Raw genomic sequence first — 19,333 nt, forward strand, 5'->3', positions numbered from 1 at the left:
ATTATTACCTCCCAGTCTCCTTCTTGCAGTATTTTGAGAGATTTTTTTGTCGTTTGTACGGCTCTTTCTGCCTGTTTGTTTGATGACGGATGATACGGAGCAATGAAAACGAACTCTATACCATTTCTTCGATAGAACGTTTTCATTTCACTAGAATGGAATGCTGTGCCATTGTCTGATACAATCGTGCGCGGAAGTGCAAAAGTTGCAAAAAGTTTACGAAATTCGCGGATCACGTTGTCCGATGAGGTGGATGGAACGCGTCTGACCTCGATACATTTCAAGTAGGCATCCACAATAATTCAAAATATTTGTCCCTGGAAAGGCCCGGCCAAATCCACATGGAGTCGAATCCATGGTTGGCTTAGTGATTCTCAAGTTTTTACTGGCGCTCTAGGCGGGTTATTTTGTACCTCTTGGCATTTACCACAATTTTTTATCTTCAGTTCGATGTCATTGTTTATTCCTGGCCACCAAACGTACGATCGGGCGTACGCTTTCGTAGCAACTATTCCCGGATGATTCGCGTGTAAATAGTTTATTATTTCAGGTTGTAATTTCTTCGGTACAATTACTCGTGCTCCCCAAGTCAGACATTCGTTTATTATCGACAGTTCTTCCCTTTTTTGCCAAAACACTCGAAAGTCCGGCTCGATTTTTTCAGGCCATTTTGTTTGGAGCTTTTTTTTTATCTTTCGTAATTTATTGTCGTTCCGTGTTTCCTCCGTTAGCTCTTCTGGTGTGATAGCATTCCTGGTGATTCTCTCGAGCATTAGTACCGCTCCGACTTTTTCATCTTCAACGGCCTCCTCCGCCATGGGGAAACGAGACAGTATATCGGCGTTCCCATGCTTTTTGGCTGGTAGATAGATCAAGTCATAGTCGTACGCCGATGGTATCATCTCGTATCGATTCAATTTTGGCGAGATCATGTCTGGATTTTTTTTCTTATTATCAAATATTCCCAGTAGTGGTTTATGATCTGTTATTAATTTGAAACTTCGCCCGGCTATATATTGGTGAAAATGTTTCACCGCTTGAACGAGAGCTAAGACCTCTCGATCCAACTGTGCATAATGCCGCTGCGTCTTGTTTAGTGTTTTAGACGAAAATGCAATAGCTTTTTGTCGCTGATCTGGTAACTCATGAGCCAGTACCGCTCTCGTACCGTGAGGCGATGCATCAGCAGAGAGTACGATAGGAAGCTTATCGTCGAAATGTATCAATACTTCCGATCCTGTGAGTTGTTTTTTTTATTTGTCAAATATATTTTGCTCTTTTTCCGTCTATATTTATTTCACATTTTTGTCTAATAGCCGGTGAAGCGGTTCAGCGTCCCGTGTGCGGGTTTTTAGGAACCTGGCGTAGAAATTTACATCACCCACGAATACTTGAAGTTCTCGTTTGTTCTTTGGTGAGGGAATTTTCTTTATATCCTCCACTTTGTCGTTTAGAGTTTCAATACCCTCTTTCGAAATTTTTTGGCCTAAAAACTCCATTGATTTCACCCGAAATATAGATTTCTCCACGTTTAAGCGGAGGTTTGCTTGTTGCAGACGATGTAATACGACCAGTAGTCTTTGATCGTGTTCCTCGATTATTTTGCATTGTATCTTTACATTATCCAAATATATCTTTATCCCAGGGATACCGGACATGATCGTAACCATGTACTTTTGAAAAATTCGCGGCGCCGCCGCTATACCATCTAACAGACGTAGAACGTTGAACAGACACATTGGTGTATTTATTGTCAATATTTTCGAGGTTTCTTCGTCCACTTGCAGTTGTTTGTAGGCATCCTTGAGGTCGACTTGCGAAAAAAATTCCCCTCCGTTTAGGGTTGACAATGCTTCTTCGATTGTTGGTAATGGATACTCCGAATTCATTATTTTTGGGTTCACGGTCGTTTTGTAATCACCCACTACTCGTATCTTTCCATTTAGCTTCCGTACGAATATAACTGGTGTTGCCCATATGGATTGATCTACTGGTTTCAACATGCCTTGCTGTACCATTGAGTTCAAAGCATCTCTTGCCGCCTCTTGTAGCCCGTAAGGTATGCGTCTGGCTTTTATGAAATGAGGCCTGGCGTTTTCTTTAAGTTGTATATTAATCAGTGGTCCGTTATGCCTCGTGAGTGTCGGCTGTGTGAGCGAAGGAAATTTTTCTAGCACAAGGTTTTTAGTAACGTGTTGTTCGGGTTCGGTGATGTTGTTTATACCGGTAACCTCTATTCCTAATGCTTCGAACCAATTTCTCTCTAGCAAATTTTGCCCTTGCTCATCAACTACCACTAGTGGTAATGTTGTTTCAATTTCCTTGTATTTAATCGAAACGTCTGTCGTTCCGAGGACGTTCAACTGTTTTTTTCCATATCCGAATAATATTGTTTTTCGTTTCGCCCAACATGTTTATTCTGCAGGCCATAACCGATCGTATGTTTTGTGACATTACAAGCATTCGAATATGGGCGGCAATATTTCGGATTTGACCGGACGGAAGGAGAGTGAGCGTTTGACCAGTCTGGTGGAACCGGCAACAAATCCGGAGGATAGAAGCGAAGGAGACTCTGCGGAAAGACGCCAACCTGTACAGACCGAAACTTATAATACTCAGCAGAAGTTCAAAATCTAGTCTATTTTTACATTACAAAACTCAATATACACAGTACGAAGTTCACCGAATATTCGATGTCGTTGCGATCCTTGCTGATTTCATCTCCACTCTGAACGTGTGCAAGCGACGAAGCCTGAAGGTGAACACCCAAATTCAAACTATCTATTGAACGAGAGCAATGGAGAAAATACGATCAGGATCGGCAAGTGACTCACATGGTGCAACCACATTCAAAGATTAAGACAAGCAAGCAGCATATTTCAACGTATTGTGTATCCAAGGCGGATTTTCTAAATTGTGTGAATGTTCGAATGAATGTATAGCTTTTGATTTTTTATATGTACACTTTTATTTCTACCCTTTATTGCAATCTGTTTATTTGCACTATTTTATTTATACTGTTTTATTTTTACAATTTTGTCGACTCTTTTATCTATAATTTATTTATTTATGTTCTTTAATTGTTCAGGTAGAATAAAGTGTTACAGTTTTTTTATTTATTAGCGAAAAGTGTGCCCCGTTATCGACTTCAAATTTGACTAACTTTGAGTTGATTTTAATCTCCACTATGTAATCATTTGTCTTTCCTTTTCCGCTCTTCGTTCGGATTACCGAACACGCGTATAAGTAAGTCATCGTCGCTCTCGTCAGTTCCCGTGCCTTTTCCTAAGTTAATTTGTTCTGTCTTTGATGATTTTTTTTTTCGTTACTCTTTGATGATTAAGGCTTTGAGTTTTTTTTTGCTTATATTTGCTTATGCTCGACTAATATGTCCCGTTTTTTCGCAATATGTACATGTTTCATTTTTGTAGAAACATTTATCCGCAGTATGATTTGTGTACCCGCATCTAAAACATGCATTTTTATTTGCATTCTCAATTGAATTTTTGATATTGTTGTTTTTTTCAAACCTTCTTTTTTTTGTAACTATTTTTTTAATAGCCAACGCTTCGGTTTCTTCAATTATTTTTTGTTGCATTTCTGCCGCATCTGCGTTGCAAGAAATTTCTAACGCTTTCTCTAAACTCAGACCATCCGGGTTTTTATCGCTCATATACTCTTCGTGTCGTCGACATAAATATCGTTGCAGCTCTTCGTTTGCTATTCCTGCGACAAACCGATCGCGCAACATCGTTTCCAATGGTAATTTCCCCGTCTCGTCCGGTAAATTTATAGTCTAACGCCAACTTCCGAATTTCGCCTACAAACTCTTGTAGCGTTTCTCTATTCCCTTGATTTCTTTTGTGAAACTTTACTCGGCCTAACAGCTCGTTCACTCGTTTCCCAAAGTGTCGTTGACATTTTTTCAATATGTCTTGCCACGATACACTCTTCGGTGCGTCCGGCAAACACAGCGACTTTATCACGGCATAATTTGCCCCACCAACGGCCGTCAAGAGCTTTGAACGTTTTTTTGTCTCATCGATTATATTATTTGCATCCAAATAAAATTTTACCTGCTCAATATAATTTTGCCACGTCTGTGTTTCCCTATCAAATTCGGTTATTTTACCGATTGATGGCATAATGGTAACTATTTGCACGTTTTCCTCGCTCCGGCTGATACCCGACTTTACTATCGTATCTTTACCTACCGATTCCTCCTTCTCCTTGTTTTCAGAGTATATCTTTTTTGTAAAATCTGACAGCAGTTTTCTTACCTCATCCGCCGTCGTCTCTTCCGTTATCGATAATCCAAAATGTTCCGAGATTGTCTGTAACTCCAATTTATTTAGCCCGTATATCCACGAGGTTTTACCAGCCAATACATTGCTTTCGATTTCTTTCAATCGATTATCATCCATTTTTTTTCACTTCTCAATCGCGAAAGTTCTTTGGTTCTCGTCGCCATTTACTATGTTCGCAAATAATTACTCGGAGATTTATACGAACTAGTTTACTTTAATTTCAGTCAAGAGTCGCTGTAGCGACTCGAGACAAGTACATTTTCTCGACAGCCCGCGACAATCTTACTCCGCACAACTTGCTTATACACAGGACTATATCTATGTACAAAAATTTATTTTCCTCATAACCAACGAATTATAGAGTCTCGGAGAAAATCCACCAGTGTATATTTTTTCTTTTTTTCTGTCGATTGAGACTATAACGAAGGCTGTAGCTATAAGAATATCGCCGATATCGCTTTATAACATGATCGACTTCGTTTCATTCATTATTATAGAACTTCACGTCGTCATCGCACACTTTTTATTATTATGATTATTTACGCATGGAAGTCGCCATGACACCGATCCCCATGACACCCGGCAACGAGACTGAAGTATGGAGGGTAGAGGTAAGGAGAACCGTCTCTGTGTATTAAAAGTATCCGTAAAAATGTGCTACGGAGGGGTGGCGCTAGAGTAGCCACCGGGTGATATTTAAGAAGAGCGTTAAAAGTCATTAGAAAAGGAAAGGGAAATAGACAAGGACGGAAGAACTTCCGCTCAATTATGGCGCACTTTTGAAAATAAGAATACAATAAAAACACATAATCAATCGTTTGCTTATGATTTTTTAACGCCTGATTTATTTTCAAAACATTAAAAAAATTAATAAAATGAGTGAATAGCATGTACAAAATTTAAGAACAACAATTATTCGAAAAAAATAATAAAAATCAATTTCACAAATGTCAGTTTTTTGATTAAACAATTAATTTGGATAAATTAAAAGAAATATCAAATAATTAATGCTTCAAAACAATTTTATTCGTATGTTACGTCCTCCAGACTTCTTATTCCTTTCCCACACTCTTAGTTACCTCATGCTCTGTAGTCTACTCTTATCGTCCGCGAGTCAGCAGATTCTTCTGTAACTCGCAGCTAGCTTGCCTTCTACATCCCGCTAAACTAGGCAGATCCATCCTAGCGCTCAAGCAAGGCACCTATCCCTCTAAACCAAGACCATACCTTTTTCGTTCGACCGACTCCGTTGCATTGACTATTAATAAACAATCATATACTTTAAATCGTTTACCTTCCCTTAATACCGATCCCTTTCTATTCCATTCACTTCCTGCACTGGGAGTAGTAGCATGCGAGTGCACAGTCGACGTGAACGGACCCTATAATAGCCAAATAACACCTTGGCTGGGCGTGGAGTAAGCTACGATTACCGCTCATCGGAGCCTATGCAATCTACCCCGTAACACGTATAAAAAATATAAATTACTTTCTAATTTAAATGTAACTACAAAAACAATCGTAGGGTGGGTTTTACAGATAAAAAACTTATATTAATTTATAACAATAAAATAAATTATTTAACATGAATATTTGAGTCTTTGATATAAGTCTTTTATTTAAGAAAGTAATTTGGCATTTTTTTCTGTTCGTCTTTGTCTTAATTTTGGCTTCGTCATAGCGCCTATTTTCAGATTTCACCAGAAAATGAGCGCGCATAACAATATAAATATCAATTATTTTCTTAGTTAATTTATTTTCATGCTCAAAGCATCCAACTTTCAATAAAACATCTTTCTTAAGCTCTATTGATATGTCAGAAATTGTTTCCAAATTGGTGAGATTTTTACTAATAGCTCTGAGAACACACTTTTCTAATTGCTTAGTTAGATTAAATAATTCATTACTTGCAAAAAGTAATCCTCCATATAAATCCATTTTACAAATAACATCGTTTCTCTGTAATTTTTTACCAGCTTCCGCACTCATTGTATACATTGTAAAAAATTCACACATTTCACAATTTTTTTCAACTTGCGAACAATATAACCAGCAATATATGATTAGACGGATGGTTACAGCCTCGTTGTAATCATGGTCTGTGTCGATGGAAGAGCCTTTAAGTATTAGCTCAGTGCTTTCCAACATATCATCGATGCTTTGAAGCCATAAACCTTTGCTATCTTTATTTGAAGAAGTTAAAACTTCCTTAGCGTCTACTAGACTTTTTAGAAGATCCGTGCCCGAAACATTACACTCTCTTGGTGGACGTATGAGGGAAAAAGAAGATGCTAAGCGATATACTTGGGCAAACATTTTTGGATCGGGATGATCATTTCCTCCACAAGAATATTTCATGACAGAAAAAAATCTCTGAAATTGAAAGTAGATAAATATCCATTAGGAAATAATAATAATAATAATAATAATAATAAGTAATGGTAAAACAATGTTGATTTGTATAACTACCTCCAAAGGGTCTTGGGATAAAGTTGCTGTCATCAAATATTTAAAATCACATACGTCTTTGAGCATGTCCAAAATTTCTAGTGTTGCCCGTAAGGTAACTTTTAACCCTACTGACGTACTCCTCGAAACAGGTATTTTCTTCTCAAACTTTTCCCAATCTTCAAAAAATTGCAGGAATTTCAGTATTGCCTGAAATACGTTAATACAAAATAAGTATAGAAGCATTATGACCATGTAAGAAATCATTGATAAAACAATAACAAAAAAATTGTAAAACAATAGAAAAATTTGCAGATTTACAATTTCTTGAGTTCATGAATGCATACAGACACAGTATTTTAAATTTCTTTTGGAACGTTCTTCACCTACAAAAATTTTGATCAGATAAATTTTCGCAAACTACTTGTAATATAACAAGTTTACGTTTTGCATGAGAGTCTTTGTATGGCACCAATTATCGTAATATGAGCCAAATCTTTCTCAATTGGTTATTTTCCAATTAAACCTACAAACTTACAATATTTTATTATTTTGTTTCATTTTATAATGATTCTTACCTGTTTGTTACGACAATCATCTTTAGCGTACAGAGCATCTCTTGGTATACACGATTGAATAGCTTGGACTAAGTTGAAAATGAGATCAATAAATTATTACGTTGGAGTCGAATCTTTTAATTTATTACACATTGGTTGGTAGTGTGCGATCGCAACAGATACCTCATGACCAAACACCTGTAAGATAATTTATAATAAATTAATCAAAGAAAAGAGGATCATTTCATCAGCAGATATTAGTAAAGATTTTGAATTATACATACTTCAGTTGCTAGAGGAACATTCATCGCTTGAAAGCCTTTTGGATTCAAGTGCGTTGGTGTTGGCTTGTAAGCAATTTTCATGTTTGGTTGACGATAATTTTCCTCTTCTAAGAGAGCTTCCCGATGCCGTTTTTTAACAGTTCCGTAAGGTGTCTGAAAAATTTATAATAGTAATAATAACAGCAACTAAACAAAAATATTATTTATCAATTATACCTTGAACTCTTGAAGTCTATCATCTAACGTAGAAGTTCGAAAGCATTTGAGTAAATGATTGAAATCTGATATCATCCATAATCGCCTCAAGCTATCGCAAGGATGTTCACAGCTGATGTTGTTTTCGTCTACACCAAAGATTTTCCAAACGCCTCGATTCCATGATGCACCATCCATAACAACAGCATCAATACATATAGCACTATTTTCCATAAGCACGATACATTCTAAAATGAGCTTATGTAGTGGTTCGCTTTTACACGCATTCTTTGAAAGGAAGCAACCCAAGGAATGAACCCATCTACCTCTGAAAGGTACAAATTTAAAAACTAAGGCATGATCTGCCGTTTTGTTTTTTAAATCATCGGGGGTATGTCTTCCCAAGTCCACAAAGCCACAAAATTTCATAGATTGTTAGTCGAAAAATACTCCTTCGCTCAATTTCATTTCGTCAACCAAAATCACCCCTCGTTTGTGTCCTTCCTGCATTGTCTCACATCTTTCTTTAAAGCTGTGAAAAGTAGCAGCTTGGAAGCCATAAGCAGAAGAACTAATTTTTCTGATAAATTTATTTAATGTATCAATTGACGGGAGAGGTAAAATGTTGCGTTTGCGTAAAAATTGATACATGGTTCTATTTTTTAAACGAATCAATGTACACTCGTATATCCATTGTAACGTATATCGTCGACCTTTCACACTTTTTTTTTTGCAGCTGCAAAACATGAATTTACGGCATTTTGAAAGTCTGTAGGTAACTTCTGAATGGCATATTGTACTACAGCCTCTGACTTTTTGGCACACTCGGACTTAGCCATAAATATTTGTTCTTTCAGTTGAATTTGCTGCAAAGAAGTTATAAATTGTAAACGTCACTAATTTAATAACAATATTAAAAAATTTGCAATATTACTAAATTCATGACATAGTTGATACTTTGCAACTGATTAACCTTCATGGTAGTGCTAAGGTTATCATTCTACGAAGTTTCAGTATAAGTAATATTAATGTCCTATTATAACTAATTAAGATACTAATATTTTTATTCAATATCGCATGAAAGGTGCCGCACATATAGCGCACTGCAAGTGCTAAAGATATAAATAATGATGTATTACAAACTTACAGTTATCCATCGGCAGCTTTTTACAACAAAAAATAATAATAAATTCATCGTAAGTTTGGTAACAAATCTTTTGAAGATATCGAGTTAATATTTAACATTAATTAACGATCCATTTAAAAATGTCCAATACTATTTTCTTCGATATCTGTCTAAAGTGAAAAACGCTAATACCACAGAATAATATTGTACTACAAATATTCGTTAATATTAGTTTAATGTCCTATTAACATTGAAAATTATGAAACAATTATTACTTATTATTATATCAACTTCTAATGTTTAACTACTACATCTATGCAAGCACAATAAATTAATTTTATAATCATTTTATTAACGTAATAATTACAATGTACAAAATTATAATCCTACTTTACTTTGTTGTGATTAGAATGAGAAAACTTGCTTTATTTAATAATAAAATTTTTTCTTCCAGAATTACAAAAAATATACAAATTTTATAGACAAATCTTCAATACACTGGAATAAGTGTAAAAATAATAACTATTTTAGAAAAAATATATATGTACAATTTTTATATACAAATCGAAACTATTTTAGCCGAAATATTATTGAGATTTCATTGCTCACGTTCGCTGAAGAATTTTTTGAAAATATTTCAGTTAGTATTCACATATGCTAAATGAATACTTAATGTTTATTTCTTTCGAATTTTTGTTACAATTATTCATGTCTCTGAATCTCTCGTAAGAATCTATTTTTGATTCACTACGCAGCCGTTGAAAGAGCACAAATATGAACATGAGTATTCTGTTAAAAAAACAAATAATGTGATAATATTGTAACACCATAATTACAAACCATAACCACAATGCCATAACCACAATACAAAAATTGTTAAAAATCTTGGATCCAGATTTTCAATATTTAATCGAACCAGCTTGATTAATAGTATAAATTCATGTTCATAGTTATTTAAAAAACTTACCGTTCTTTTTAAACGTTTGCATATTTTAAGTAGATTTGAAGCACGTCGTTTTATAGCTGTTACTCTCTCTAAATTAATGGAAGTTGAATCACGTTTCTGTAAGCGATTTCTTAAAATTCGACAAGATTTACATCTTGGATTGGGCTGATTTCTTTTGTAAGTATCTTCACTAATAATGACACCTTTGCAAATTCTCGAATATCTGAAAATTTACGTAATTGTTAAAATTTAAATCGTATTAAACCCTTCTTAGTAGTTCATTAATTTATGCATGTAAAAAATAAATCATTCTTACCTATAACTGTCGACTTGAGTGCCCACGCACAATGGCCATCTCTCTACAGATTTTAAGTAATCGTAAATATCACGAAACGAATCGATTTTCTCGTTCAATAACAATTCTTCATTATTAGGGAAAATTACCTGCAATGTTATATAAATAAATTATTGTTACTAAAAAAAAAAAAATAAACGGGATAAATTTACTCGGGCATTGATTAATACTTACTGTAATTGACGTATCCTCGTTTAATCGTAGATGGTTTACGATTTGCCTAGTTGTTTCGTCTATCCGCATGAATATCAGTCCATCTGGTTTATCTAAATATAACCAAGACGGCGGTAATGAAATTTTTTTGATCTCAGCTCTGAAATCTTCCAATTGTGCCCTTGCTTCGGTTTCCTGCTGATTTTCGATAATATCATGTACATGTTGACTTGACGGTGGTTCGTCCAAGTCTTGTTCTATTAGAATAATAGCATCCATCAAATTATTAGAAAGTTCTTCATTTGTTAATATTTTTTGTTGCTCAATTTGATGTTCTTCAATTTGACAATGCTGTTCATCTTCAGAGTGATTGAAATATATCGGGACAAACTGATGCTCGAGTCTTGGCAAAGCTTCATCTTTGAGTTGCCTTTTCCCTTTAGGAAAAATCTTGAGCTCCCCTTTTATAACAACCCTATCGTACATTCTTATGTCTTCCTCTTTAAAATGAAGATGGCAAATATAATCTGATGCTTTCAAATTAATTCCCAAGGACTTTTTCCAATTTTCCAATCTCGCCGGTGTCTGAAAATTTAATTAAACAAATTATGTTGACATGTTGATTGACTATAAAAATTAAAAAAATAACATAATTATTCATGAAGTTAATATTTAATAAAACATTTATATACATATTGTTGGCTGTAAATAAGACGGAGGCTGAGACGAATCATCTTATTTATTTTTCAATTTACGCCCACTTGTACAACTTTTCGCCACGCGAATTTTGCCCATTGTTGTTAAAATGTTTTAAAAAGTTTTATAACATTCAACACTAAAAAATTTTTAAATATTTGATTCAAAGTTCACGAAAATTCTATTACTCTTAAAGTTTTCTCACAGCAATAATTTTCGGTTATGTTCACAAATAAATTTTGGACTACGTAAACTGTTGAAGTATAGTATACTTGACTTTTACTAACTACTCTACTCAGTGAAAATATTAAATTTTCTAACTCAGCATACTTCAATCCATTTACAATTGCTACATTCATGCCACATCCTTTGCATATGCTGGCGCCATTTTGGAGGGTTTTTGAACTATTATTTAGTGTTTGTAGCTGGACACTTTTTCAGCTTTCTCCCCATTTGAGACGGTTCTCCTTACCTCTAGTCTCCATAGACTGAAGTCAGCCGCACACTATGTCTGTTTTCGTGATATTTACGTGTTGGATTGCTTGCTTGATGTGTTTTGTCCACGGTTTTGTCAATAGCATGCAAGCAATTACGTGCACAATCAAATTCGATTAATCAACTTCTTTGCGCTATTGATCTGCCGTTTATCATGGTTTATGCCTGTTAGTCATAGGCCAATAGTACATGGGCTATAAAAGAATTGAATACAAAAACAGAAGGCGTTAGGTGATGTCGCTTGTCGATATCGAATTCGTTTTTGCACGTAATCCGCCTCCCGCACGTAAAAAATTAGTACTGTGTGCGCGGGTTTAACCTAAGTAGTATAGCAATGGGGGTTCTGAGTACAAACACCTTCTTTACCGACCGAGCCGCTCCGCGCACCCCAGACGCAAATCCTTGAAGGTTACCCCCACTCTCGTCAGATAAAACGTGCTCTGCCGTACCGACTAGAGGTTAAAAAAGTGCAACCTTACCGACAGTTGTATCGGTCGATGGTGAAAAATCGCACTGCCTTACGGACAATTCTTATGGGTCAAGGGTCAAAATCGTGCTGTTTTACCGACCGAAGGTCGGAGTCTCTATGTGGTGCTCGCCTGCCAACGGTAGAGGGCGCAGCGGAGGGCGTGCACTTTTTTACCGACCTGGATGACGGTTTCCCGTCCCGCATTCTTTTCCCACGACAGGACTGCTGATGTGTAACATTAACCACTTCAAATTCCGTTCCCACGGTAGGACTGCTGATGTGTAACATCAACCACCTCACATTCCTTTCCCACGTTATCAACCACGCGACATTCGAAAATTAATGGTTCCGAAAATTGTTTTTTATCCACTCGGATATCGCTGATGTCTAACATCGACCACCTCACATTTCTTTCCCACATTATCAACCACGCGACATTCCAAAATTAATGGTTCTGAGAATTTTTTTTCACTTACTCGGATGCCGGTTTGATATGAACCACGTGACATTTTTTTTGGCTTGTAACTGTCATGTGAACTCAACGATGAATTTTGAACGGGTTCAGTCAAGACCAGAGTGCAAGGTCGACCGATAGCCGCGGTACATTCAGAGCCATGGATCTGCGGTGTTGGGTTACTATCGCTCTGGGAATGCTAAAAGGTGCGCGCGCATACACAAACATACGTACAGCTGCCCTATAAAAAGGACGCTCATCACTGCAAACGATCATTAAGTCTCAACTTGTCAAGTATACGTGAGGAAAAAGCTCAAGATGGAATCCGCGAAGTGTTTGAGATTGATCGATATTATGGAATCGGCGTACAAAATTTTGGACAAATCATCATCAACAGCAGAGATTCAGATATGGATAAAATTTGGAAGTTAAAATATTCGGCTTCTGAACAATATTTTGCGAGAGGCTTCATCGATTGGAGAAAAGATGAGAATTATTACAACGATTGGACTCCTGAAAGCGCTCGCGGAAAAATTCAAACGTCTTCAGAAAACGGGTGGAGGTACGCGGAAAGTAAGAAGAAGCGATCGAGTTCACTGGGAAGATTTGGAATCAGCTTTTGAGGGGAGAATTCGAACTGGATCCATCGTCAATTTGAAGCATAAAGATGTGGAGAGATTTCTAGAAGATGCAAAGGTACTAGCTGTGACGAGACTAAAAAACGCTCTGAAGAAAGACAGGAGCTTGAAAACCAACGTTATCCTGGCTTGTAAATTTGCAGTTAGAAAAGATGATCACACGGTGGAAGAGATCAAATTTTTTAATACGAGAAATGAAATCATCCTCCAGACAACAGATATCAACGAATGGTTCATCGAAAACGCGACGGAGCGTTTGTTGAAAAAGGTGGAAGATTTCCAAGAAAAGGATTCAGGCTGGTCGTTACTTGAAATTATAAACCTTACCGTCAACATTAACAAGTACGTGCCACTACCAGGCGGTGTCTTCACATACACACCACTACCCAAAGATATTCAAGATAAGAAGGCTGTCGTCAACATCCGTAACAGCGACTCGTATTGCTTTCTTTGGTCGGTCACCGCAGCTCTGTTCCCAGCCGACAACAACAATCCCAGTGAAATTACTTCATATCCGTATTTCAGCTCAGTGCTACAATACGAAGGTTTGCATTTTCCAACGTCTTTAGACCAGGTTCCAAAATTTGAGAAACTCAACAAACTTTCAATCAACGTTTATGGTATAGATAGTACGGAAAAACTGAAGCGCAATGAAATCGCACCCATTTATTTGAGCCGAAACAAGTCTGACAAACCTGTAATTCATCTTTTAGCGATAGAAACTGAAATGACTGACGATGACGATGATGATGTTGATATGGAAAATTATAAAAAAAAATAGAATCTTTCATTTCACTTGTGTTCGAAATCTGTCTCGATTAACAAGATCTCAAATTTCTAAGCATAAATGTCGTACTTGGTTATGTGATAGTTGTTTGACAAAGCACAATGTATTAATGCATGAATTTGAACAAAACCAAAGTTATTCTACCTACAGATGAAGAAAAAATACTGAAATTTAAAAATTTCAAGTACAAAGAAACCGTTCCATTCTGCATTTACGCGGATCTCGAATGTTTACTGGAACCTACGCTTGAAAAGGTGGGTACAAGAACAATTTATCAGAAGCATCTTCCGTAAAGTATAGCTTACTATCTACATTGTGCGTTTGACGATTCGCTTTCAAAATTCAAAATTAATCGTCGAGAGACTTGCATTCAATGGTTTGTGAATGAGTTAGCGGAATTGGCACATTCGTTAGAAGTTCATTTCAAAACTGTCGTACCGATGGAACCGCTCAATTTCAATCAAATCAACGAATTTCATTCAACAACAGTGTACCACATTTGTGAAAAACCGTTTACACTCACAGACGTGAAACATCGTGATCACTGCCATTTCACGGGAAAGTACCGTGGTGCTGCTCATCGAGGTTGCAATCTAAATCACCAAAATTCGCACACTATCCCAGTGATATTCCACAATCTGTCGGGTTACGATTCACATTGTAATGATTCAAATATAACCGCGCAATGAACACGGCACGAGTGGATTAGGTTAGACCCAGGGAGTGGGGAACCTGGTCACAAATTTGAAATTAAGAGGCTTGGTCTATGTCTCTCCAGGAGGAAGGAGGTGCGGAGGTGTTCCTCTCTGAAATAGTCGACTAACTGAGAATAAAGGAAATCTAAACTACGAGGACATACCTATTAAATTAAAAATTAAACACTCCAAACCCAAGCCCAAATTTAAAAAGAGACGATAAAACGAAGAATATTAAAAGTGATATCAGAAAATATAGTGCCTCGACGAAAAACCGTTATTGACAACAATTTATAATTTCAACAATATCCGCCAATTTTAACAATATACACTGTTTTTAACCATATACACCTGGAATGAATGAATTGTGGAATGGATGAATGAATGGATTTTAAACATAATGACGGCTCATGTGTGGTTATATTTATAAATAAATTAAAATTTTCACTCTACTACTCATAGTTTGTAAAAGATTTTTAATATTGATTAAGCCTCATTTCTAATTTTCAAATAATCTTACAAATTGGCGCCCAACGCGAAGGCTCGAAAGCTAGGAAAAAGTGTGAATGATTAAAAGGTTAAGATAGAATTTATAATTTTCAATTAATTGCATGGGTAGAGTAAAACGAACTACAGTTTCTAGACCGAAAACTACACGTAGCGGCCGAAATATTCAGTACAAAAACATGGCACCAGGTTCGACAAATTCAAATTCTGACCGTGAAGACAATGTGACTGGAGGTGAAGGAGGTGATGATTTGAACAAATTGAGACTAGAACGACAACAATTGGCTAACCAACAAAAAAAATTGGACAAGTCTTTGCGTGATAAGCAGCAGCAGGACACGATGATGGCAGAAATTCGACGTTTGACGGAGGAAAATAAGATACAACGTCAATTGGTAGAAAGATTGTCGGCAGTAGAACCAATTCAACAAAGTCAAAATATTGAAGGAAGGTTAGTAGGAGGTTTGATAAACCAATTGCAATCATTTCAAACAGAGATAAAAGTACCTAAATTTGCTGGGGAGAATAACACGAATCCTAGAGAATTTTTAAACGATTTAGAAAGATATTTCGATGTGAAACACGTACCGGCTGAACAAAAAAATATTAGTTATTCATGGTGCATTAAATGGTAGAGCTAAAACTTTGTTCGATGGAAAAAAAAGTAGGTTTAACGATTACGAATGTTTTAAAACTGCATTTTTGAAAGAATTTTATTCCGTAGCTATAAGAATCAGAGAAAAAAATCGTTGGTCGATGCGCAAATTCAAAGGGAGTGAAAATAATTTGCAAACGTATTTTTTTAAAACAAACTGAAGAAGCTCAGTATTTTGAACCCAAGTTGTCGGATTACGAAGTAAATTATAGTATTATTCAACAAATGCCGATTAAAGTGAGGGAATCGTTAGTTGCAATTGATTTTTCCGATAATAATAGAGTTGAAGCCGCGTTAGCTCAGCTAGATTTAACTTATGAAGAAAGAGAACGTGAAAAACCTCAAAATTCACAGTCTTATAACAACAATTCGTATAATACCAGTGAAATCAATAAACCAGGTCACATTAACGCACAACCGAAATATCAACAGATAAGTCAACATAACGGGGTATCTACGAATCCAAATTTTCAAAATACTGTACCAACAGCTGTTAGTGTTTGTTTACCCAACACAAGTTATCCGCCACCTACTTACTTTGGACAAAATTAAAGGTCGAATGGATACCATTTACCAACAGGGAATCTTAATAATAACAAAAGTAATAACGAACAACAAAATTTAAACTGACTATCGGCGCGTTGAATCAAGGTCCAATAACGTGTCGTGACCCTTTTGATTATATTACGGACCTATCTTATGATGTAAATGGTACTGAAAAAAATGTCCAAAAAAATTCAAGATTAACTGTACCAAGATGTCCACATATCTTAGTTACTGTTTTGGGGATTAGAATACATGCACTTCTTGATACTGGTAGTCAAGTGACATGTATATCCGAAGAATTTTTCAATCGATTAAGGACAGTAATAAATTTAGATATTCTCCCGGTTAGTAAAGTAATGGTAATCCCAGCTATTGGACGAAAAACTATAACTGTTAAAAAACAAGTTTCCTTACAATTGCATTTGGCAAATCAAGTTATAGAATATTCATGTCTTGTTATTCCACATTTATCTAATCGTATAATACTTGGTAATGATTGGTTATTGAAAAACGAAGTGATAATAAATTACAAAGATCGTATGTTGGAAGTCAACGGTGTTCATATCGGTATGCCAACGGTGTTGTTTGATTTGGAACCTTTAGATAAATTGGTATCCTCTGCAAATAATGAAGTAACTTTAATTCAAATAATAAATATGCAAAATGTTAATTCAGATTCAAGTGATGAAAATGATAAACTTGTTATTGGTGAAGAAAATTGTGGAGTTGATGTGTTGATTCATAATGAACAACCCCTCTGCCATTTAGAAAATGAAATTGAATTGGTAGTTGATGAAAATAATATTGTTAATGATAATGATGTTGATACACAGCATCTCAATTGTGAAATGTATAAAAATAATTTACCTTGTGAAAATGATTTTGTTAAATTTGGCTTTTAGTTAAAGCCATTGAAATAAATAGTAGTCATAAACAACTAGAAGAAACAAATGAGGAAGAAAGATCTTAAAATTTAAAGAGAGATGAAAGATTTTCAATACATGGAGAGGATCATAATTTTTTTAAAAAGTCTTCAAACTTCGTGCATAGTCTAACGACACTCAGTAATGTACAGATTGAAACTGTTCGTGCACTTCGTAAAAAGTATCAAGTCTTGTTTTCCAATAAACCCGGATGTACTCAAGTATATCAACATGAAATCAAAGTAACTAAACCAAATCCAATTGTACGAAAAATTTATCCAATTCCTTTAGCTTTGCGAGAGTTAGTAGACAGAGAAACTAAAATTATGATAGCTATGGAAAGATTGTTGAAGAACTTTCGTTATCGACGCAAGCAACAAAAAGTGAAAACAAAGATTATTCTTGATGTGAATGATCTAGTTTTATTAGAAGTACCACTACCCTCTAATGCAGCTGATAGAGTAACTCATAAGTTTTTTCACATATATCAGGGACCATATAAGATTACAAACGTGATTGGAAAGAATGCGTTCGTGTTATGTAATCCAGAAAATTTAAATGATGTCAAAGGTACATATAATAGATTAAATTTACGCAAGTATGAAACTTCCTAGTTTCCTGAATCAATTTTGAAAGCAATTTATATACATTTAAGTTTATTATTATTCAAAAAAAAATAAAAATATATAACAATGTATTTAACTCGTATGAATCTCAATGAAATTGATTTCATCCTCTACTTTGGACTCGACATAGAATAATGACAAGCAAATTTTGTGAGTTAGATTTAATTTTTTATTAAGTGGACGAGATTGTAATAATCGGAATAACGGAAAACCAGAAGATTGTTAATTAGTTTTTACAAGTGGATGAATGGGTGTGGAAGAATGCGTGTGACAAACTTTCCAGTGCTAATAATGCAAAAAGGTGATGAAATTTGAAGTATGTGCAGGGAACGGTGGACATGAAGCAGTTTTCGATAATTATATAATAAATTTGAGTATGGATAATGAACAATGACAATAACTGGTGTTTGTGATAATTATGATAAACCTAACCATCACAAAAGGGAGGCAAATGTAATGATTCAAATATAACCGCGCAATGAACACGGCACGAGTGGATTAGGTTAGACCCAGGGAGTGGGGAACCTGGTCACAAATTTGAAATTAAGAGGCTTGGTCTATGTCTCTCCAGGAGGAAGGAGGTGCGGAGGTGTTCCTCTCTGAAATAGTCGACTAACTGAGAATAAAGAAAATCTAAACTACGAGGACATACCTATTAAATTAAAAATTAAACACTCCAAACCCAAGCCCAAATTTAAAAAGAGACGATAAAACGAAGCATATTAAAAGTGATATCAGAAAATACAGTGCCTCGACGAAAAACAGTTATTGACAACAATTTATAATTTCAACAATATCCGCCAATTTTAACTATATACACTGTTTTTAACCATATACACCTGGAATGAATGAATTGTGGAATGGATGAATGAATGAATTTTAAACATAATGACGGCTTATGTGTGGTTATATTTATAAATAAATTAAAATTTTCACTCTACTACTCATAGTTTGTAAAAGATTTTTAATATTGATTAAGCCTCATTTCTAATTTTCAAATAATCTTATAACATTTTCTGATCAAAGCCCTGGCTACATCGCTTGAGGGCACAATTGAGCTTCTACCCGTAAACAAAGAAAAGTACATTTCTTTTACAAAATATGTCGAGGGACAGATATAAAGTTTAGATTCGTAGATTCGTACCGTTTCATGCCCAGTAGTCTTGAGAAATTAGCAACGTATCTTGGTGATGATCAAAAATCAATCACACGAAAATTTTATCGTAGCTCAGATAAATTTCAGTTATTGACCAGAGAAGGAATGTTCCCGTACGAATACATAGACAGTTGGGAAAAGCTCGAGGACAGACAGCTACCATGCATACAACAATTTTACTCAAAATTAAATGATCGGGATATATCAGACGACGAATATGCACATGCATGTAAAGTTTGGCAAACTTTTAACGTTCAAACTTTGGGAGAGTATTCGGACTTGGATTTACAGACGGACGTGTTTTTACTAGCCGAC

At 35.5% G+C, this 19,333-nt stretch overlaps 2 protein-coding genes and 1 pseudogene across 2 annotated transcripts in view; 1 reads left to right on the forward strand and 2 right to left on the reverse strand.

Annotated features, from left to right (window-relative positions):
* LOC124178533 (glutamate receptor ionotropic, NMDA 2B) overlaps positions 1-19,333 on the forward strand; it is a 2,057,245-nt gene that overhangs the window by 21,576 nt on the left and 2,016,336 nt on the right. The gene's annotated exons all lie outside the window — the stretch shown is intronic.
* On the reverse strand, positions 375-4,424 carry LOC124178245 (uncharacterized protein K02A2.6-like). Its single transcript, XM_046561482.1, has 3 exons — positions 4,215-4,424; positions 1,382-2,363; positions 375-1,237 (listed from the first exon to the last, which is right to left on the reverse strand). Exons 1-3 carry the CDS (start codon positions 4,422-4,424, stop codon positions 375-377), a joined length of 2,055 nt encoding a protein of 684 aa, XP_046417438.1.
* Positions 8,430-11,166, reverse strand: LOC124178548 (annotated as a pseudogene).

Source organism: Neodiprion fabricii, chromosome 3, assembly GCF_021155785.1.
Source record: "Neodiprion fabricii isolate iyNeoFabr1 chromosome 3, iyNeoFabr1.1, whole genome shotgun sequence".
Classification (NCBI taxonomy): Eukaryota; Metazoa; Arthropoda; class Insecta; order Hymenoptera; family Diprionidae; genus Neodiprion; species Neodiprion fabricii.